The 22,823-nt window shown below is 36.5% G+C and overlaps 1 protein-coding gene across 2 annotated transcripts; it reads right to left on the minus strand.

Moving 5' to 3' along the window:
* Positions 1 to 11,121: 11,121 nt before the first annotated feature.
* Positions 11,122 to 19,577, minus strand: LOC130728152 (uncharacterized). 2 transcript variants are annotated; one of them, XM_057579519.1, is made up of 13 exons: positions 19,202 to 19,577; positions 18,658 to 18,830; positions 18,440 to 18,543; positions 17,792 to 17,872; positions 17,387 to 17,490; positions 17,213 to 17,299; positions 16,762 to 16,964; positions 14,133 to 14,334; positions 13,994 to 14,044; positions 13,807 to 13,905; positions 13,658 to 13,717; positions 13,233 to 13,354; positions 11,122 to 12,416 (listed from the first exon to the last, which is right to left on the minus strand). In XM_057579519.1, the coding sequence occupies exons 1-13, from the start codon at positions 19,424 to 19,426 to the stop codon at positions 11,273 to 11,275; spliced, it is 2,655 nt and encodes an 884-aa protein (XP_057435502.1). In that variant the 5' UTR covers positions 19,427 to 19,577; the 3' UTR covers positions 11,122 to 11,272. The 2 variants fall into 2 exon arrangements, with proteins under 2 accessions (XP_057435502.1, XP_057435501.1); XM_057579518.1 differs by having other exon boundaries at positions 13,233 to 13,357.
* Between the last annotated feature and the right edge of the window lie 3,246 nt (positions 19,578 to 22,823).

Genomic DNA, 22,823 nt, shown 5'->3' on the forward strand with positions numbered 1-22,823 from the left:
TGGTTTGGTAATGTGCGTACTCTTTTTCCTTCTAGGTTTTTTCCAAGGGGGTTTTCCTTGTAAGGTTTTAATGAGGCATACCTTATCAAGTCTTGCTCCTTTGGGTTGGGTTATTTTTTGGGCTTTTGTATGTATTTTCATTTTCTTTTTTGCTTCATATTCTTTGTATTGGGTTGAAGTACCCCTTGTACTTCTTTTCAATATAATTTTGGCTTATCAAAAAAAAAAATCAGTAAAGTTTTGATCTATTAATTAATTAATTTGCACAATGTTTTGAACCTCAGTTTCGGGTTTGGATTGACGAAGGTTTTTTGCAACAGTTCTTTGGGCTATTTGGCGCCTTCGGAACAATTTTGTGTTCAACAATGTGCAGCTTGATGTTTCTCGTCTATGGGGTTTCATTCGCTCACTTAGGATGGAGACGCAGGTTGCGGGTGTTGTCACACACAACCAAGTTTCATGACGAACATGTTTCTTGTAACGTCCCAATTTCTCAACTAAGGAATCACATTAAGTAACCTAACAAAGTCTAAGGACTATTCTGCAATCCCTAAAATCCAAGGGTATTTTTTTGAAAGTGACTAAATACCATAGGGTTAGAAACACATAATAACTTTATTTAAATAACCTGTTTCCCGATATACAGTAATAATAGTTTACAATACCATAAGTAAGGTTCAGAATAAACATGCGCACTTTAACAGTGGCGGAAGCAAGGCTTTAATAACAGAGTTCTCATATAGAAAAAGAGACTCCAACATAGTCCACAAGAAGAGAAGCAAAGCTGCTTCTTACACCTCTACTCCACCGCCTACAACTCGATCTCCAACTCGAGCAGCTAAGCTTCGGCGGAAGGATCTCCATCGCCTAATAGCGTTAAGCGCCCAAACAACAAATAACAAATAGAAAGGGTTAACTCCATGCAATTACCACGTAAAAAGGGGAAAACATGCTACTAAAATTTAAGAGCATAACATAGCACATAAGCTAGCAACTTAATTTCAGATAGATGACGACATATATCCAACAACATAAAAGCAATTCATGTATTAACAACTTATCAACATATATCAAACTCAGATAACAATAACCTCAACAAGTCAGATCAAATGTCGACAACGTAGATCAACTATTAGTGCTCTATGATGCAACTATATGCTGCTAACAAAATGGATCGATCAATATCGTCTCGCAAGACGGGACAATGATAGGACACACCTCCTCATCGCCACTTATAGTGTCATACATGACGGGACAATCATAGGACACACCTCCTGATCGCCACTTAATGTCACACAAGACGGGACAATCATAGGACACACCTCCTGATCGCCACTTAGCGTCTCACAAGACGGGACAATGATAGGACACACCTCCTCATCGCCACTTATACTTAAGCCCTATATGCCAAGTCAGACAACAACAAAGCCCTACCAAGGACCAATCCAAAGAAATCACATGTTCTATCCACTAGGAAACAGTAATGACAGAAACCAGTAAACGACCGAAGCCTCTCAGAAAACGGAGACACACGTCTCAATAAGTTCATTCGGCCGAAGCCTCCAGAAAACATTTTCCCAGTTCAGCACAATAATCAAAATCAAATGCCAATCCAATTTAAACATCTTCATCTCAGACGCATGCAATGCGATAAAAGCAGGCAAGACTCAAAGACGCGCTAAAACTGAGTTACTCTTACCTTCGTGAGTAGAAGTTGTGCATGGAAATTGCGAACCTAGAACAAGGAAACACAATCATCAACACAAGCCTCACTAGGAGCAACACGATCTAATAATACTAATCGAAATCGTAAAGAACGCTTTTAAAGCTTCAGAGTTCCTATTTATGCACAAATTGACAACAGAACTTCATTTGCTAAAACGCGCATAACTTGAGCTACAGAACTCGGAATGACACGAAACCAGCGCCAAAATTTCGACAATTGAAAGAGCTACGTTATAGCTCAAGTCATAGAGACCCAAAAATTATTTTTGGACACGGTACCCTAACAAACAGGTTTCGGCCACTTTAGAAAATAGGGTTTCCGAACTTTTTCTTCGATCTAAATCAATTCCTAGGTATTCTTAGGCGATATCTAGGCCAGGGAAATTTTCAAAAAAATTATTGGATCGAAAACTAGAACAGGGGTATTTTGGTCAAGATTTTTAGCTCGGAAACTCAAAATCAGAATTTCGAAAAATAAATTGGATGAGGTCGATACCAACGACGATTATGACGACTAATCCTACTGACTTTAAGCTCAGTCGAGAGTTTTTGACTCAAAGCGGAACCTCAGCATAAAATGGGTATTTTGAGCAGAATTGAAGTTCTGCGGCGATTCGACGAGATTCGGCGAAATGTAATCCGCTAAACATGCTCTTGGGCACGCAGGGAATAAGTTTAGATAGAGAAATCAAGTTATTTGGACAGTTTTACAAAAAGCTCAAAACTTTGAGCACATAAAGACATAGAGAAAAGCGACAGAATTTACGATCAAAGGTAAGGAAAAGCATCAGTACCTCGAGGCCTACGCGTAGCAACGAACAGAGCAACGATCAGACAAGAATCGGTGAAAATCTTTTTCTCCTCCTTCCTCCTTGAAGCTCACGACCGTGTGTGTGTGTTGGTGGTGATGTTTTTATTTTATTTTTTGATTTCTCAAGCTATTTATAGAAAATGGAAAACGCGGGAAAATGAATATTTCGCGATTCCGATTTTTCCTGCACATTCCTCCGTGAATTCTAAGATAGGTTCTGGCGACAGAATTCCAGAACTCAAAACAGGTTTCTCAGAATTAAAGCAAACGATCCAAAGTCGGTGTAAATCTATTTTACCCGAAAAACTACTTTTTGCAGTTGATGTCGGATGAGAAAATGTAAGGCCCAAGTTTTAACGCCTTGGATAAGTGAATAAAATAAAAGAGTTATTTGATTAAGATAAATTTGGGAAGGAAAAAGGTTCAGGAAAAGTCCAAGAATTTATCGAAAAACCGAAAGAGTTATAGCACGACTAACATACGCTTAATCCTAGGTCAAAGGTATTAGTGAATAGTTAATTTACGCTTTAGGACACGATGGAAACTAATTCCAAAAAAAAAAATCCTCAGAGAAATGTTAGAACTTCTCTTTTCCGTCCTTAAACAACCATTTCGATGCGAAATCCTGGAAAGTACGAACGTCAAATTCCAATTCTCGGAAGTTTGCCGAAACGGAATCCCTGATAGTTCGAGAAAACCTAAGATCGACAGACGATGAAGACTTTTTCTATTCGGAGCTGCAAATGAAGATTCCACCCGCGTTCTCCTATTTCTCTCATCATTCCTAATCTTTCTTCAGAAGGAAGTTTTCTCATCCGACGATCACTGCAAAAAGTAGTTTTTGGGGATAATCCGACTTACACCGACTTATGCCGATTTTGGATCTTTTGGTTTAATTCCAAGAATCCTGTTTTGAGTTCTGGAATTCTGTCGCCAGAACCTATCTTAGAATGCGCAGAGGAACGCGCAGGAAAAATCGGAATCGCAAAAAAATCTTTTTTCCGCTTTTTCCAAAACCTATAAATAGCTTGAAAATTAGATTTTTGCAAAAAGGCACCCATTCCCTCCCCCAAAACCGTGAGCAGCTATAGAGAGAGAGAGAATCCGGATCTTCGTCGTTTCTTGCCCGTTTGCTTCACCGATCGTCGCTAATCGAAGACCTTGAGGTAGGTAAACTATATCTCACTTCTGATCGTCAGATCTGTCGACTTTTTCTATGTTTTTCTGAGCTCAAAGTTTGGAGCTTTTTGTAAAATTGTCCAAATAGCTTGATTTCAGTGTCTAAACTTCTTCCCTGCATGCTCCTGAGCGTGTTCTGCGGATTAGATTTTGTCAAATGTCGACGAAAATGCCGCCGGGATCAATTTCTACCTTAAATACCCATTTTTCGGTAAAGTCGCAACCTTTAAGCTCTAATCTATCGACTTGGCTTAGTGCTAGTAGGATTTGTCGTCATAAACGTCGTTGTGGACGTCTCCATCCAATCTGTTTTTCAAAAATCCAATTTTGAAATTTTGAGCTAAAAATAATGACCAAACTACCCCTATATCAGTTTTCGATCCGAAAATTTTTCCGAGCTTAGAACCGTCTTAGTTACGGCTTATGTTAACCTAGGAACCAAGTTTGATCGAAGAAAAATCGACCCTCCCAATTAAGGAAAGTGGCCGAGAGCTATACCAAGGGGGGAGGAAATCCGACTTTTTCGAAAACTTGTCTTAACGCGTTAGATTGTCGTACCACGGAGTTGTAGTGTTCCGTGTGACCCTAGGACTTATTGTTTGCTGAGTTTCTGACTCATTGTGATTGATTTCTGTGAAATTGCTTTAAGGTTCGTTTGAGGAATTCGGAGGACTTGAGGAGGAAGATCGTGAAGGAAAGACCAAGGAGCGAGCTGGAAAACCAACAGGTGAGGGCTACTCTCTGAATTACTAGATAATGCTTTAGGTGTCGACAAGTTTGACTTGATTTATGTGTTATGCACTTAATTGCTAAATGTCTGAATTGTTCTCTGAGGCTTCGGCCGACCTTGTTGAGTAATTGATGCCATGATATTGTGTGCTAAATGATTCACATGCTATGTGCTACATGGTTAACTTAGGATGTGTTGGAATATGCTGTTTATGCTTTTGACTGAGCTGTTTTATTTATGCTATTCCACTTGTACCTGAGATTCTGAGGAGTGAGGATTACGGGCAAGTCATGCCGAATTTTTATGAGATTTTGAGAGAGTTTGAAAGGACGAACGAAGTTCGGACCTTGTTATATTTTAATGGATCGAGACCTTCTCAGAAATTAATTGGGATTATGGGATCCCTGAAACTCATAGGAAGTATCATAAGACTAAACGAAATCTATTTTCTCAAAGGAAATTCATAAGACATTAATCAATCTCTAAACCCCTTGAACAATGATAACAACATTTAGATAAGAGCTTAGAGCCTGAATATTAGTCTTGAAGATATGAGAAGTGTCGTCGAGTCCAAGTCTTGAGGAAACTTACAAGTTTCCGAGTATGCTTATACTCTTTCGCTCGATGAGCAGTTTAATGTTTGGCTATCTAAAGTTTAGCCGGGGACTATAAGTTTCCAAGTACTTCGGTACCTTTTCGCTCGATGAGCAGTTTATTGATTGGCTATCTAAAGTTTAGCCGGGAACCATGAGTTCCAAAGTACATTCTTCTTCTTTTTGATTAATTCATTTTGTCGCAGAATCGACATTTGCCTTAGGGTAGGCTTTTTAGAGACAATAAGTTAGCTAGAACACGTGACGACGTGTCGAGTGAGGTCGGAGACGTTGTTTGGCTAATCACTTGCATTCATGCACTCATTTTGAGGTTAATACACGGCGGATTACCGGACCTCGGTGGATTCCAAAATGGTCATAAGACCCGGATTTCCATATTTAGGACACTACGGTGGTCCTCAGTAGCAGACGGAATGGCAGACCTACGGGTTCACTGCTGATCTGACTACTTTTGTGTGGTGTAAGAGACGCCCGAGCGGAATGGTCCCACTTTGGCCGGTGTTAGGGCTGACTCGATGGTGTCCATCCTTCTTCCGGAATGCATTTTGTTACTCAGCATTGCATTTCATGCAACATACATGCTGACTTAGTTGCTGAGTGTGATTGGTACCTGTTTATCCTACTTGAGGCATGCTAATTGTTATCATGATCTTTATATTCATTGTGATATATGCAACCCTAGGATGTTATCCCTAAACGTATAAGCCTGAGAGGCTAAATAATTATTACCCTATATATCTGGTTTTATTATTTATATAATTCTTTGGAGTTGACCCTCGCGTCTTCTGTGTGTGTTTGGGCGGACTACGCCATTGTCAGTTGAGTATGGCGGACCGGTTCACGATGGTTCACCCTTCAGGGGAAACTAGGTTGAAGAAGCTTGATCAGGAGGACTACTGTTCAGGGGTGGTCGACCCTGCTGGCCACCGAGCGACTTACTCGAGATGGGACTAGTGTAGGAGTAGTGTCGATGCTCTGACCGTCATGCTTCAGTTTTAGGGACAGGGTAGTTTCCTACCGGTAGCTTTTTGTGTGGTTTCCTATGGAGATCACAGAGAGCTGGTTGGATTTAGGGGGTCTTTTCTTAGGCCGCTGGGCCAACTTGTTCTCAGATTTTGAGGTTTAGTGTTGCGGACACAGTATTTTTACCTTGGTTTGTACTTTTGCCTACGGGCGTTACTCTCTTTTACTTTCCGTCACTGGAGGTTTACTCGTGACGTGGTTTACAACTTACAGTGGGGGCTGTAATCATATTGTATATTAGTTCTGTTATCTTCGTTTTAGAGTTTCATCTCTTTCTGTCTTTACTTACATCATCGAAAAAAAATAATTCACGTTTTTCCGCTTAAGTTATTTCTTTGGTTACTAAAGTGACGCCACCGAAATCGGGGTGTTACAGAAAACTTCTTTCTGAAGAAAGATTGGAAACATCGAAAGAAATGGGTGTACGCGTGTGGAATCTTCGTTTGAAGCTCCGAATAGAAAAAGCCTTCATCAACAGTTTACTTTAAGGTTCTTGAGCTATCAGGGATTCAGTTTCGGCAAACTTCCGAGAATCGAAAACCATCATTCGTACATTCCATGGTTTCGTGTCGAAACACTTGTCGTGGAAAGGAATAAGAGAAGTTCTTATATTCCTCTGAATATTTTTGAATATCGTTTCTACAGTGCTTTAAGAGCAAATTAGCCATTTACTAACGTTTTCGCCCTAAGGCGGAAGTGAATGAAACTCATGCTATAACCTATAGCGACTATATAACTATTCTTAACCATTTCCTGATCTTTCTTCTTCATAACGCTAATCCAAACATTAAACACGAGTCAAGTTCCTCTCACGCTTACACATAATCCTATTCGTGAGTTGGAAATTAATTATTTATTTAATTCTAAAATCTTGGGTCTTACATTTCTGCTTTCAATTTTGGCAGCTAGGGAGAGCAAGTTGCTTTGTGGTAGGTACCGGAAGAGGGGTGGTCGAAGTTCAATGTTGATGACGCCTTGTCAGGTTCCCTTTAGGCTAGTTGTGGTGAGTTTTTTTAGAGGATCTTCTAGTCAGTGGGTGATAGGTTTCTACAGGAACAAGGACTCCTTCACCTATGCCAACGTGTTTCTAGTTGAGCTTCATGAGATGTTGAATGCAGTAGAGGTAGTTATGAGTTACGAGGTGTCTAGAGTGGTGATTGAGAATGATTCCATGAAGGTGATTCGCTTCCTCAATGCCCCTCTTGACGAAGGCAGAAATAAATTAAATAGATTGATATATATATATATATATATATATATAATGTCAACTCATTGACTTAACCTTTTCTACATGAATTTATTTTAATTCAATTACTAAATTAAAAAACAATGTACATGTGATTTTGCTAACATGTTTCATTGGGAAAAATAAAGCACCTGAGAATTTTCTATTAACCAGAAGTACCCTTTATATACATGTGTGTAAAATATATATCAAAATCCTATGTGTTTGATCATCGATGAATGCATGGTGAAAATGTACATAATAAAATAAGCAATAGATATAGATGGATGTGGATGTATGACAATTATAACATGAAGTGAGTAGGAGAAGCAGCTAGCTGTAGTTTCACATGCACTATTTATGTATTGACTGTTTTGCTCATTCACCTCTCAGCATCAACTAATATACATGTGGTCCACCTCAACATCACAATTTCCCCTTACATTATTCAAATTAGAAATCTATCATCTTCCTCTCTGCCACTCAATTATGCATCCACTGCCTTCAAATTTGGTACACATCCTCATCATCATCATCATCACTTAGCTACTCTTGCTTCGTCTCTTCTATTACCATCATCATCATGACATTTTTAAACAACATGTACAATTATGGCCCTATGAACTTGCACCTGATTGTTACAGAGCCTGGAATCTCGTTATAATTAATATAGTAGTATTTGGATATCTCTGAGCTTGTGTATTATAAAAATATGTAGTGACAAATTTGGAAGTATTAGAGATCAGAATCTTAATAATGTTTATCTACTTCTCTCGAGGACATTTTTGGAATAAAAGTTGATCTACGAACTACGATCGTTTCCCTTTTCTCTGTACTGGGGATTAATTTTAATTAAGATTCCTTCTCCTCATGTGATTGTTGTTTGAAACCTTGTGTATAATTTAATTTCTTACGCACTTCTCTTGAGGATGTGAATCCTCACATTTATAATTTGAATTCCTAATGCTATAAGTTTTAATCATAGGAGTATTTGTGGGTATGTTACAAATTTAAAGTAGCTTTATTTTTAATTTAAAGAATATTTACAATTTTTCAGTTATGGTTTTGTTGTATTTAAATGATGTTAGTAAGAATGAAATAATGTGTGTTTTCATTTCACCATTCTCTATTTCCAATAATTGGTTTCAGAGCTTATTTTTTTGAAGAACCTGGTAAGTTGAGAGTTCATTAAAACATCCAAATGCATGCATAGAGAGATCAAGATACAATCAGATAACTTGTGATTCTCATTGCCAATTTTTTATATCCATGGGCAATCATGATATATGTTTTTTTTATGCAAGTGATCTTTGGGAGGCCGTTGAAAAGGACTATGAGGCTAATGAGTTACAAGAAAATCCAACACTTAATCAAATCAAATATCATAAGGAAATGAAACAACGAAAATCAAGGGTAAAGTCTTGCCATTTTTTGTTGTTTATCCAGAAATCTTTACCAAAATTGTGATTCTTAAATCTACAAAGACCATCAAGGATGGTCTCGAGCATGAGTAGGAGTATGAAAGAAATGAGAAAGTCAAAGGGATGCAAGTGCTAAATTAGATAAGAGAGTTGAGATACAGAGGATGAAGCACTCAGAAATAGTCAAAAAGTATTCCAACAGACTTCTAAGCATTGTCAACAAGGTGAAATTGCTTAGAATCGAGTTTCCAAATACAAGAATAGTGCATAAAATCCATGTGACCCATCCCAAGAGGTCTAAATCCACCATTTAATCTTTGGAAAATTTTAAAGATCTGTCAATAATCACTTTGGCGGCATTGTTGTATGTTTTGCAAGCCCAAGAACAAAGAAGACTCGTGAGGGAGAAAGGTGTGACAGAAGGTGCTTTATTGGCCAAATTAAAGCTCAACCATGGTTACAAATGGAAGAACAAGAAGGAGCATGACATCAATTTTGACCAAGAGAGATCTCTCATAAAGGCGATAATGAAGAAAATGAGAAGTCAAATCATCATTATTGTCAACTATGTGGAAAGAGGAATCATCCTCATTTAGTCATTTTACATGTTGGAAGAGGCCTAATCTACAGTGCAAAAAGTGTAACCAACTAGGTCATATTGCAAAAGTTTGCAAAAAAATAAAAAATGCAGCCTCAAATTGAGGCTTAAATGGCCGATCAACAAGAGAAGTACTAGTTTGCAGCAAATTACCTTGCTACCACCAATAACAATGAAAGTTGGTTGATTGGTAGTGGATGCATATGTCAAATGACCATGATGAAGAGTTATTGAAGGAGTTAGATGGAGCAATTGTTTCAAAAGTTATCATTGATAATTGTTGTGGTTAAAACTCCTTCAGGTACTAAATATAATTCTAATGTTTTATTAATTCTTGGAATAAATTAAAGTCTATTAAGTGTTGGACAAATGTTGGTAAAACGCTATACTGTTCAATTTAAAGACACGAAATCCTCCATATTTGATCATATTGACTGTGAACTAATGTATGTAAGATTGAGATAGTGTTTTTCCTATAGAGTGGATATATTCTGCAATGCATACTTTTATAACTGCAGTAGAAGTCTCAGATAAAGAGTAGATTGAAGTAGACAATTCCAAGACCAAAAATCTGAAATGAAGAGGAAAATTTGGTTGATGATGTTGGTTTTTCGATTAGAGGAACTAGACCTCTTGCTGAAAGTTATGAAATGTGAACTATTGCTACACTTGAAACTGAGTTAGGCAAAATTTGCAAGATTAGATGGTTGGAGAGATGCAATGCAAAAGGAGACATATGATAAAGAAAAATAAAACGTTACATCTTGAAGACTGGTCAAGTAATTAAAAGGTGATTGACATTAAGCAGATTTATAAAGCCAAATTGAATCCATATGGTTCTAAAGGCATATCTAAGACAAGATTTTTTATGAAGACTACTATCAGCAGCATGAAATTTATTTTTCTAATACTTTTCCTTATGTGACAAGTCATGAAGTTGAGAAAATATACGAAGTTCATTAGAGATACTGAGAAGTCAAATTAATAGAAACTTAGAGTCAATAGCAACTGATTCAAGGAGGAGCGTTGAGGATGTGAATCATCACTTTTTTAGAGTTCATTAGAATTTCTATGCTTATAAATATTAATCAAGGGAATTATGAGTATTAGTGGCTATGCTACATATTTAAGGTAGTTTTATTTCTAATTTACTTTCATGTTAATAGGTAGAATATTTACCATTTTTTAGTTATTGTTTTCTTGTATTTAAAGAATGTTAGAAGGGTTCTCTAAATGACCCATGAGAAATTTTGGGTTAAATAACTCATCATCCAATCACATTGACGATATATGAGTTGGAATTTTTATATTTTATTTATTAATTTATTTATAAAAATTATATTAGTCTATTGAGTTGTGGGTTATTAACCCACATGGGTCATTTAGACAACCTCATGTTAGAATGAATGAAATAATGTGAGTTTTCATTTCACCCTTCTATATTTCCAACAAGTTCTTATTAAAGTGTGTAAGCTAATACTTAAATTTCATTTTACATTCAGAGTGTCAGACTATAAAAGATTACTTCTTGTATCAATTTTAGATGTCCTTTAGAGATTTTTTTTTTTGTCAAACTTCATAGAATTGTAGAAACTAATATTTTTTTTCTTAAATATGTTATTGTCCCTGTATTTTGAGAATTTATTGGTCTTATTCTTTCAAAAATTGCCAAGATGTAAGCCATTTGTTAACAAGTGGCAGGAAAACCCATTTGTAAGCCATTCTTTCAAAAAATGCCAAGATGTAAGTTCTATCTCATTGAATTTCCTCATTATTTGAATCTAATGAAACAAAATGGCAGGAAAACCCATATAAATAATAAAATTTACAACGAAATGCATTAAATATAATTACAGAGGGTGAGGAAAGCAAGATAAATTACAGGAGACTACTATAGTATTCACAACTTACATGCCAAAATTTATTTGTAAAACACCCCCATTTGTCTAAGAATATGAATCTTCTTGAGTGTCTTCATCATCTTCTTCCATGGCATCATCCTGCTTTTGATCCTCCTCGACATTGTCGCTGACCTGAGTTTCTTCATCAGATATTGATCCAACCTTTACATTAGCTCTGTCATCACCATCAGTGTTGCTACAGCTTTCAGTATCTGAGTTAGATGAATCACTCTGGTCTTTTCGGTCTTGATCACGATCATATGCAGAACCTCCAAATTGCTCCCTCAAATCAGGCGCAACAATGCCAATCATCTCACTCAGTGCTTGTCGTTCATCCCTTCGGGCAGCAGCGGCAGCATCAGGAGTGTTCTGGCTCTCGGCCACCAGGATATTTGAATCATGTAATGCCCCGGAACCTTCGTTATTGTCTTTGTTCGGAGACTCATTTTCTCCATGCACAGAAGGGGCTGTACTGCAAGCCCAGCTACCAACAACTTCAGAAGTTATAAGGTCTGCTGTTCTGATTGTGCCTCCAGCTTCTGTATCCTCAATGGTCTTTTCAGTGTCTACATGAATATTTGATTGAGAATGTTGTGAAACTTCAGGACAAGGCATTTGAACATGCTTCTCGGTTTCTTGTACATTGATTTCATCCTCAAGTTGCATAGTGTCCCCATCTAGAGGACCACCGTTCAAATCAAAATTCCGTTCACCGTAATTTGTAGGACTTTCAGTTTCAAGAACCCGTTCAGTGCCAACGGCGTCTCCCTCCACCAAAGCTGTTGTGTCAACACAATCAGTATCGGAACCACATCCACCTCTAGTACCATGGTCGTGGTCAGCACTGGTGAATTCAGCCTCCTGTGTGTTTTGGCATTCTTGACTTCTTATATCACAGTCATGCTTCTCGGTGATACTTGCTTCATGGCTCGATGTTTCAACTTGATCTCGGCTGAGCTTCTGTGCAGTAGCTGATCCTGCCTTGGCAACATTTTTGCTATGGTACCCTGCAACTTCTTTTTCTCTGCCTGAGGTTCCACCTATAACTCCATCCATATCTATAGAAGTATTCTCATAGTTTTCGTCATCTTCTAGAGTTCTCTGCATAGCCTTCAATTGTTCCTGTTGCTTAGCAAACAGTCCTTGTATCTCTTCAGTTGTAGAATAAAATGCCCTTAACTGTGTTTCCCTGCATGACATCAATGAGCTTCAGCTGCAAAATCTAGAAATCTACAATCAACATGAAGAATGAGGCAGGTGTACATGTTGCATTGCAGACCAAAGCACAACCGTCAAATTGCATTTAAAAAACAGTACAATGCTGCATGCTAAGAAACAGCTACTTGTAAACATGCAGCTAGACTCAAACAAGAATGGCATAACCCACTTACAGAACCAAGATCCCCAATTTCAATTGAAATAGCATATAGTCGAAAAATGTATATTAATAATCAAAACAACATAATTAAGTACAGAAGCCTCTATGTCATGAACATGCCACAGAAATAGCACCATTCAACTTGCACTCAATTAATAGAGGAAAGCTGAATGAATCGAACAAGGGTTCATAAAAAGCAGCAATTACTATAAAGATCTCATGAAAAAAGATTCCTTAAACAATTGAATAATCATATCCTTGTTCCACATATTTATACCTCATTTTATTTTTTAAACCAGTTTAAAGATTAGTTAATACCTGTGAAAGTGATGTTCACAAGACCCTAGTATATACGCAGTCCTTTCGAAGATTCTTATTAAAATTTAACAATTCTTGTCTATTTTAACCTATACATATAGTTATTATAATAAAATGAAAAACAAAATAATTGCAATAAAGTAGCCGAAAGAAGTAGCAGCTCGAGTCCTGTCCTATGTCCACTGAGATTCTATGCCAGCATGTCTGTGTAATCTATGTTGGAAAATAAAATAATCACGTTGATTTGTTCTATAAATTTTTCAAATCACAGATGCCCCATGATCATAGGCTACGGCACGTGAGCCTTACCGAAGCATAAGTTTTTCCCTGGCTCCTTTTAACCTCTGCCTCTCAAAATCAAGATCTCGCATTGCAGCATTTATCTCAAGCTCAAGAACTGAAACTTTAGCCCATGCTTCATCACGAGCTGCCTGCTAACGAGAACAACAAATATCTAAGTTTTAACCAAAGAAACTTACACACAAAAACTTCAAAAAGAGAGAAAAATAGTCAACAAGAAAGCCAACCAAAATATAAATATGAGAATCTTCATTATTTGGACCATGAGCACGGGTCACAGTTAAAATCATTGTATTTGTCAAATAATTTTTTTTGCAGTTCATGAAGATAACAATGGAAATATACCTGGGTGTAAAGCAGACATGATTTCCATAAAAAAATACCTTTGTATCAAAATATATTTAGCATTAAATGGAATGAACTCTTATATCTACCTTTTCGCTCTCAAGCTCTTTTCTTAATCTTCTTGTTTCCTGTTCAAGTTCTTCTACTTTCTGTTCCATGAATTGGCATTTAATCTCAGCTAGATACCAACCAAAATATATAACGCAAAAAGATACTCAATATAAAATTATCTAATTACCTTCATTCCATTTTCAGTGTTAAGCTTCTCTTGATGTACTTGGGCTTCCAACTGCCGAACCTTGTTATCAGAGACCACTAACTTTTGCCTAGTATCCTCCTGCAACAGAGACGGAATAAGAGGAAAATCTGTATATGAAGTACAAAAAACTTTGGCCTGGCTAACAGGAGCAAAAATGGAAACATACCAGCTTGGGCCTCAAGGTTTCGACCAGTGAACACTTTTCTCTCTCTGACTCCTACAACATATAATAAGAGGCAACTTGTGAGCTCCTTAAAGCAGAAAGAGAACAGTTTCTTAATAATTAAGCATTTAAACTTCCAAACCTGTAGCTTATTTATTGCTTCTTGTAGCTCTCTTTCTCTTCTCAAGGAAGTATCTGAGAGTTTTTTTAATTCTTCCTGAGCCTCAGACTGGGCTTTATTAACAGCAGCTTTTAGATCAGCTGCAGCCTTTTCTCGCTCTTCTTTGCGCTGAGTTCGCTCTTCATCTAATTGTTCCTTGAGTTCAGCTATATTTGCCATTTGACTGTAAGCAGAAGAGAGACACAGTTACCACACTGAAACATAAATATTATCCATCTGAAACAAATTAGAAGAAACCATCCAACCAAGGACCATACTTCTATGATAGTAATAGCACTAAACAATTCAAAATTAATTTAACTGTTTCAACACTTTGACATAGAAAAGACAAGTTAAACAAATCTTACCTTTACCCACATAGGTCACATGTTACAGGTCTAAGATAAAAACACCTATAGGTAAGCAAAATACAGACATGTGTATGCACGCTCAAATATGTGCTTGTGTGTGTGTAAAATGAAACAATTAAGTAAGACAAATATCAGGGAGTTGCAAGATTTCGGCTCACTAAATCTTGAATCTAGACTGTTGGAATAAGTAAAGTAAATGAAAGTGCTATTCTTGAATCCTAGCAGTTCTGATGAGAATCAACCTCAAGCTAAATTGTCAAGCTTGTCTCATGCCAAACCACCAAGTACATGACCATTTGTGTAAAGGGATTGAATCATAGGTTCAATGGGCACTTCAAGTTGTTCTATTTGCAAATAGCCCCCTCAAACATGAGTTACCAATTACTATCTCTTTAATACTTACATGACATCGGAAAGTAAATCAGCAAAAAAAAATTACATTAAACTTGATGGTCACTGTTGATGCAATTCTCCTAACTTTACCTCTAACAGATTAAACCCAAGAAGTTTTCAAGTTCTGACCAATTATCGGAAAATTATTTTAATCTACAAGTTTGTAGATTTTATCTCAATATCAGTTATCAAAGACTCAACACTGCTGAGCCTCACACTTTCCGCAAGTCAATTCAAAGGGGAAAGCAACGTTAATCTCTCACTGCAGTAGAAGGAAAAGATTTTGGCAATAGGCATCCCCAAAGACAAAGGCATAGATCTGTTAGGGAAAGAGAAAACAATAGAGAAAGAAGGCAACTTAGGGGGGTGTTATGAGTTGGCAAGGCAGTTGGAAGTTAGTCAGGATAAATAGACATAAATATAATACCTATTAGTCAATTATGTATTAGGAGATATATGTTTAGAAGTTAATTAGGGTAAATAGATAAAAAGTCCATTCGGTTATTAGGGGATGTCCATTGGTATTCTATTGGATTGACTCTCGGAGAAAACCTCCTGAGTTTCCCTTGTGAAGAAGGAAGTTCCTTCTTGTTTCAATAATATAGAGGTTTCTTTACCTGAAGTGTTAACCCTTCGGTTTCCTATATCTCTGGTTCTGGTTGGCTAATACTGATTCCTAATAATTTGGTCCGACTTGCTGGATATGAACCAGCGAGCCCAAAATCTTACATGATACGTTTTGCCGATGCACGAAGGCGCCCTTGTTAAACTCTCTAAGATATGTGACTGAATTTCATTATTGAAAAGCTAAAGATTACAATGAGTGATCTCAGTATTTATAGAGAATACAAGACTTGCTAAGAAAGCTACCAACTCTAACAGAATCAGTTATGTGACAGCTGTAATGACAGCTCAATCTAACAGAATGTAACTAACTCAAATATTAACTATACTACTAACAGTAACTAACTTCTTAATCAGAGTAATGTGTACTCTACTCTAATAGCCCTCATGACATTAAGGTGGAAAGATTGGGAGTACTTGAAGATTCAACCCTATAGACAAGGGTCAAATAAACTGATGTTGGGATACTATGGGCCATATTTGATTGTCAAACAGGTTGGTGCTATGGAATTTTAAGTGCAGCTTCTGCCACAAGCACGGATACACCCAATTTTCCATGTATCTCAGTTGAAGAAAGCTATCAGGAACTACCAAGTCCAGGACGAGTTGCCTCCAGGTTTAGGTGAAAGAGATAACAAGGGAGAGTGAATAGTCTATGCAGCGAGAAAGAAAGCAACTTAAGGAGGTGTTACCAGATGGCAAGACAGCTGGAAGTTAGTTAGGACAATAGATTTAAATGCTATATCTATTACTCCATTCTGTTATTAGGGGATGTCTATTTGTATTCTTTTGGATTGATTCTCGGAGATAACCTCTTGAGTTTGAAAAGGGTAATTCCATTGTGACAAAGGATTTTCCTTCTTGTTTCAATTATATTGAGGTTTTTTGCCAAAAGTGTGAAATCTTTGGTTTCCTATATCTCTGTTTCTGGTTCGCTAATACTGATTCCTAACAGGACCTAAGAATTAATCCAATGTAGTCTTAACTCTTAACAGACAACCATGATGGGAATAACCGTCGGAAACCACTTCTTTTTGTTATTATAATGGAAAAGTAAAAATAAATAAAAAACAATCACCCAAGGAGCAGCTGAAACTACATGAATATGAATCACTTGCATATACAATACGTCAATACATACACAGATGGTCTATCTATTAAAAGAAAATGAAATCAGTATTTTAGAAGTGAAGAATCATATAAGAATTTAATTAATCGTATACCTGCTTATTAAAACATTTGCTTCAGCACATGACTGCATAGAAGCACTAAGCCTTCCATTCAGATCTTCCAGGGAATGTTTTAATTCAGCAGATGCCCTGTTGATATCTTCTAGTTCTTTCTGTTTGAGATCCACCATTTGTTGTAATTCTTTTATTTGGTCAAGGTAACATTTTGCAACCGACTCTTTGACAGAATTTAATTCCTATAGAATGGATCATGAATCAGGTAAGACATTTAAGATTACAAATAATTTGAATAAATAAAGACGAAATCAAGATTAAATATTTCTTTTAGAATGCAAAGGTAGTTGCCAAAGATCACAGGTGCACTCCTTTGTGAGACAAGGAGAGGTCATAAAAACATAAATGAAGTATATGTAAAAAAATTGAGGGGAGTCTCGAGTCAACAAACATTCAGTGTTGCTCATGTAAGGTCATAAATGATACATACACTTTCATGACGCTCAACAACTGCACGGTTGTCAGTCCGAAGAGTATCAATTAATATAACCTGATCCTCCACTTGCTTCCTTAATTGCTGTCAAGGTTCAAGAAGATTAATTACAATTAAAAGAAAAAACTTTATAATAGTCATTAATACTTCAACTCTTCTAAGTTAACACACCGTGTTTGATCTCTGAAGACTTCGAAAATCATCAAGAGATATGGGACCCTCAGGAGCGCCAATGCCTAAGCCTTTAAATCTCTTGTTTTCAGAAACAAAATCCTCTAAACATTCAAGAAAAGAGAAACAAAGATTTTAAGAAAGAAAGAAGCACAAGTGAAGCAGAAGCAAATACCAATATCAAAATCAATGTATTTTTTTTTATCTCAATTATCGACAGACATTATGTAAATGGAAGAAATTAGTATTATCAAGTGTATATGAAATTATGAATAGCAACACATATGAAACTTCAAATATGCATAAGTTAGAAGGTTGAATTCCACTTACAACCATAGATCAGGGTAAAATGCAAGTAGGATCAAATTTTGTAGCAAATATTTGAGCTGCTAATCATAACAATACCTGCTTTTCGTTTTGCAGCTGCATTGTCCTGCGTAGAGGTGGACAAAAGTACCTCTCGATATACAAAAGCAAATGCATGCTCTGCATCATAAAACAAAATTATAATAACTTCGAGATAGACCCCATACTGCAAAAAAAACTTGCAAATACATTATGCATCGAAGGCAACAAATGCTCAAATACATCAAATCATCAACTTTTAACCCCCAAAAATAAACAAAAAGGAAAAAGTAAATAATTGACCAACTTTAGAAAATGAAGAACATCCAAAACAAAAGGAAATATAACATAAGAACTAAAAATTAAATAAAAAATTGTATATAGGGCAATAGCTTATTTCTTCTAACTAATAAGAACTAAAATATACAAAAGAAGGATAGATAAATATAGTAAATAGTAATATTAACTTTCCCTGTGCCAATTTGGAACAAGAGAACCAAAATATATAGTTCATCAAATCTTCTCTGATATTTTCTTCAATTTTGCAATACTTCTCATAGTCAAATCAAAGGAATTTAAAAACAGCATACATAGGGAATTAGTAATTGGAACTGAAGCACTGACCAGTCTACAACAATGGTGAGAAAAAATGGAATGAGAATAAAGGAAAATTGGGAATATAGAATCACTGGAAGGAATTCATATTACCATGCTGAGGAGGCGCAGCAAACGATATAATATCACCATGACAAACTTTGACAGCAGGAGCATTCTTTGTCAACTTCTCCCAGTTCAGGTAAGTTCCATTTGTGCTGAACAAGGTTTTGCAAAGATTAGAACACTAGTAAGGGTAAAAAAAAAAGGAAAAAACTTTCTCTTCCTCTCAATTAGGAGGAGGGACCTGAGCTCTTAAAAGAATCCACAACCTTGTATCTTTCAATAATATTGATGTGCTGTTCTCCTTATTTTCGTTAGTAACAATTGTCCTCGATATTCTGCAATGGTTTCCACTAACAGAAAATGAATCAATCTGGAAACGCGCATCCTCGACCAATCGCCCAATGCAGTGCTCATCAGCAGTTAATAAAATATTAATTCCCTGGTTAAAATCATTAGATCAAATAAAAATTTCAAAACCTAGTTAAACAAAACAATTAAATGCAGAAAAAAAATTAAACAACCTGTCAACATAATTTGTCACAGCACAATATAATCAATTAACAAAATTCACATTAGTCCTCAAACTTTATCTTTCCCCCAAAAATTATTCTTTAATAATTAGGAAGCAAAACAAATGTGACTTAACTAAAAACAAATTGAGAACCTATAGCTATGTTTTCTTAAGTCTGTGACTAATTTGAGGATTATGATAACATAAAATTGGGATTCACTCAAATTTGGAAGCTTGTAAGAAATTATTGTTGAAAAGAAGATAATGGGGTTTTGATTTGAAGGGGAAAGGGGTGGAACCTGTTGCCTTTTGCGGGCATTGTTGGAGATGGCGGTGAGGACACCCCAAACGCCAGGATCGGAGTTGTGAAGTGGTTGCGAAGCCAAGTTGGAGGCGACAGACACAATGCGATCTCTTGGGCCAACATTCAACACTTGCTTCCTTGCAGAATTCTCGCCGCCGTTGGGTTTTGACGCCGCCGTGGGCGTGGTTACGACCTCCGGTTTCTCCTCCTCTACCGCCATTGCAGTGACAGAGAGAGTGCGCGCGCGAGAGAGAGAGAGGGGTTTGGCGGGAATTTCGAAACCCTAATTACCGAATCTCGCAGAGTGAAGTGAACTGTGTGTGATTGAGGGGAGTGAAGAAACTAACCACCTTTTTCTACCTCTCATTCAGCTTGCCTTGGAAGTCTCGAAATATTCTTATTTATTTTAGGCTTAAATACTCTGGAGGTCCCTGAAATTGTCTGTCGTATGAAAATAAGTCCCTGAATTTTTTTTCTGATTCCGAATCCTTGGAAATTTTTTTTAATCAGAATAAGTCCCTACTCTTGTTTCCAGCCTATGTGGCACAATTTTTGCTGAGTCATTTATTCCACGTGGCTTTTCTATTTTTTTTAAATACACATGGATTAAAAAAATAAATTAAATATTTTAATTTTAATTTAAAATCTTTTTAGGGTTAATTAGATTTAGTGATTCAAGGTTAATTAGGTTAATAAGATTTTAATTTTAAATTTAAACATTTAAATTTAATATTAAAATCTTTTTAGGGATTTAGGGCAAATTAGAGTTAGGGTTTTCTGGTACATAGATTTAGGGTTAATTAGGTTAATAACATTTTAATTTTAAATTTAAATGTTTAATTTTATTTTTTTAATATATGTGTATTTAAAAAAATAGAAAAGCCACGTGGAATAAATGACTCAGCAAAAATTGAGTCACATAGGCTGGAAACACGAGTAGGGACTTATTCTGATTAAAAAAATAATTTTAGGGATTCGGAATCGGAAAAAAAAAATTCAGGAACTTATTTTCGTACGGCAGACAATTTCAGGGACCTCTAGAGTATTTAAATCTTTATTTTATTAATCTTTATTTTATTAATTTCTTTCCATTTTAATCATGGACCCATCTTAAATTGAAGTTATAATTTGACTGAAACATTATTATTTAATGTTGAGTTATAGTAAAGAGAGAATGATAATTATTAGTCAACTAATTGGTGAAAATTGTGATACGTGAAAATATGAGGTGGTAGTTGGGAGATACCATATCATAAGGTCGATTTCGTCACTTGATGCACGAGATCCAGACCTCGGATTCATAGGTCATTGGTGCGAATTGTGAGAATGAGGTTGAAAACTCTAATTCGAAAGCTGAAAATGACGAGAGTATAGAACAGGAAAACGAATGATCCAAATCCAACCCACATGTTGCTAAGGATGTAGATTCTAGAAAGAAAGCTTGCAACTCAGAGGTTGTGGAGAATAAGGCTGAAAACTTTTATCTCAAAGCAGAAAATGATGAGAGTTTAGAACTGGGAAACGCGGGTTCCAAATCCAACCCACATGCTGCTAAAGATGTAGATTTTAGAAAGAAAGGTTGCAACTCAGGGCTTACTTAGAATGTTGCTGAAAACACTGATCTGAAAGCTGAAAATGATGAGAGTTTAGAACTGGGAAACGTAGGTTCCAAATCCAACTCACATGATGTTGAGGATGTAGATTCTGGAAAGAAAGGTAGCAACTCAGAAGTTATTGAGATTGAGGCTAAAAACTCTTATTCAAAAGCTGGAAATTATGAGAGTCTAGAACTGTGAAACGGGGGATCCAAATCCAACCCACATGCTACTGATGATGTAGATTCTGGAAACCAGGGTGACATTCTGGCTGGGGAATATTTTCCCCTTAGATACTTGCAGGCTACAAGGCTTAGGGCTAGAACTAATTTTATACATCTAGGAACCCTTGATGTTCACATTTTCTCCGGAAATAGAACTTTTGTGTGGGATATGAAACTAAAAGACAATGTAAGAAGAGTTGTAACTCTGGATTTGAAGTACGGTGTGGAGTCTATTACTACTGTTATATATAATAACATCATGTCGGCATCTTTGATCGTTAAGCTACGATCTCTACCATTGTCATCCTTCCGTTGGGAGAGAGTTGACTCGGGTTGGGTAAAAGTTACTCATTTCACTGATGGTTTACAAGATAGTCTTGCATAGGGTGAGTCACTCACTTTCAGATTCCCTCCTAGAACCTTAGAGCCACTCATAATGCCCCTTCTACACTCTAACTTTGGACTTCTGGACATGATAATGACTCCCTACTATGATCTGATATCAACTCCTGTAGACATTGCCCTATTTTTGTGTTTAAGGGGGAAGACGTTAGGATAATCTGGCTGGAAAAGCAAGAATTTGAGACTAACATAGCACCTCCTCTGCTATTAAAGTCCAGCTTTATTTCCTGGCCATATATCAATCTTTCTATTATAGAGTTTTTGGATACATACTTCAACATTCGATCGTTGAAGATTGACCTCCCTGGGGAGTTCCATATTGACTATCATGATCAAGCTTTCCATTTGTCCATGCCCTACTCTGAAAAAAATATTACAGAACTTACCTGGCAAACAATATGGATGGAATTTTGGAATGTCAAAAGCCCAGGGTTATCATAGAAAAGAACAAGCCTAGAATCCTGAAAATGAAGCTGAAATCAAAACCTCACACCTTCTGGGAGAATCGTGGGAATGAGAAAAATATTAATTTGGTGCCTAATGTCAATGTTTATCTAAATAGTTGCCTTAATCTGAACAAGATGATATCTATCATCTGCCCTCTCACAAGTCTCAATGAACTCGTCAAAGATATTTTAGGGGGCAATGTTGGAGAGCTGAAATTGATCGTGACAAAATTTGAGGAGAAAGATGCAGAGGCTAGGCTATTATCAGTGATGCTTCGTATGAATTTTGAGACTTATTTTACTTGGTATGTTAACATAGCCTCTGATATACGTTTGTTCATGTTTGGGTAATGTGTGGGTAATGACTAATTGAGGCTTAGGTTATTATCAATGATGCTTCCTATGAAATAAGTGATTTTAAACTGTTTGGATACAAAAAAATTTAAACTGTTCAGTTCCACTCTATTTCAGGGAACCAAAGTGTCTCGTTCCTGGAGTCTTATGTCATGTTCTATTCCATATTAAAAATATGGCAAACCCAGAACGGACCTAGATATCATATTTTGTTCCTTTTTCACATGTCTATTAAGCGCTACCTTAATAATTAATATGTTTTGGTAATAACAATGCATAAATTATAAATTTAAGGAATAATTGCCTCAAGCACTACCTATTTTATTGTCCTATACCAAATTAAAGAAGATTTTGTCTCACACTAAAGAACACATTGTTCTACATCATATGTGAAGACCTTATCTCACGTATATTTCGTCTGACTCAAGGATTTGCATTATCAAGGTCTATTTCGTCTTACAAGAACAACTCGGACCTAAACCAAGAATAAGTCAGAGACTGAAAGTGACCTCTATTATAGGGTATGAAAAGTGGTTTTATTCTATTCACTTTTTGTTTGACGAAGAGCCTACCCACCAGAATCAACTATAGACGTT

This window comes from Lotus japonicus, chromosome 1, assembly GCF_012489685.1.
Source record: "Lotus japonicus ecotype B-129 chromosome 1, LjGifu_v1.2".
Classification (NCBI taxonomy): Eukaryota; Viridiplantae; Streptophyta; class Magnoliopsida; order Fabales; family Fabaceae; genus Lotus; species Lotus japonicus.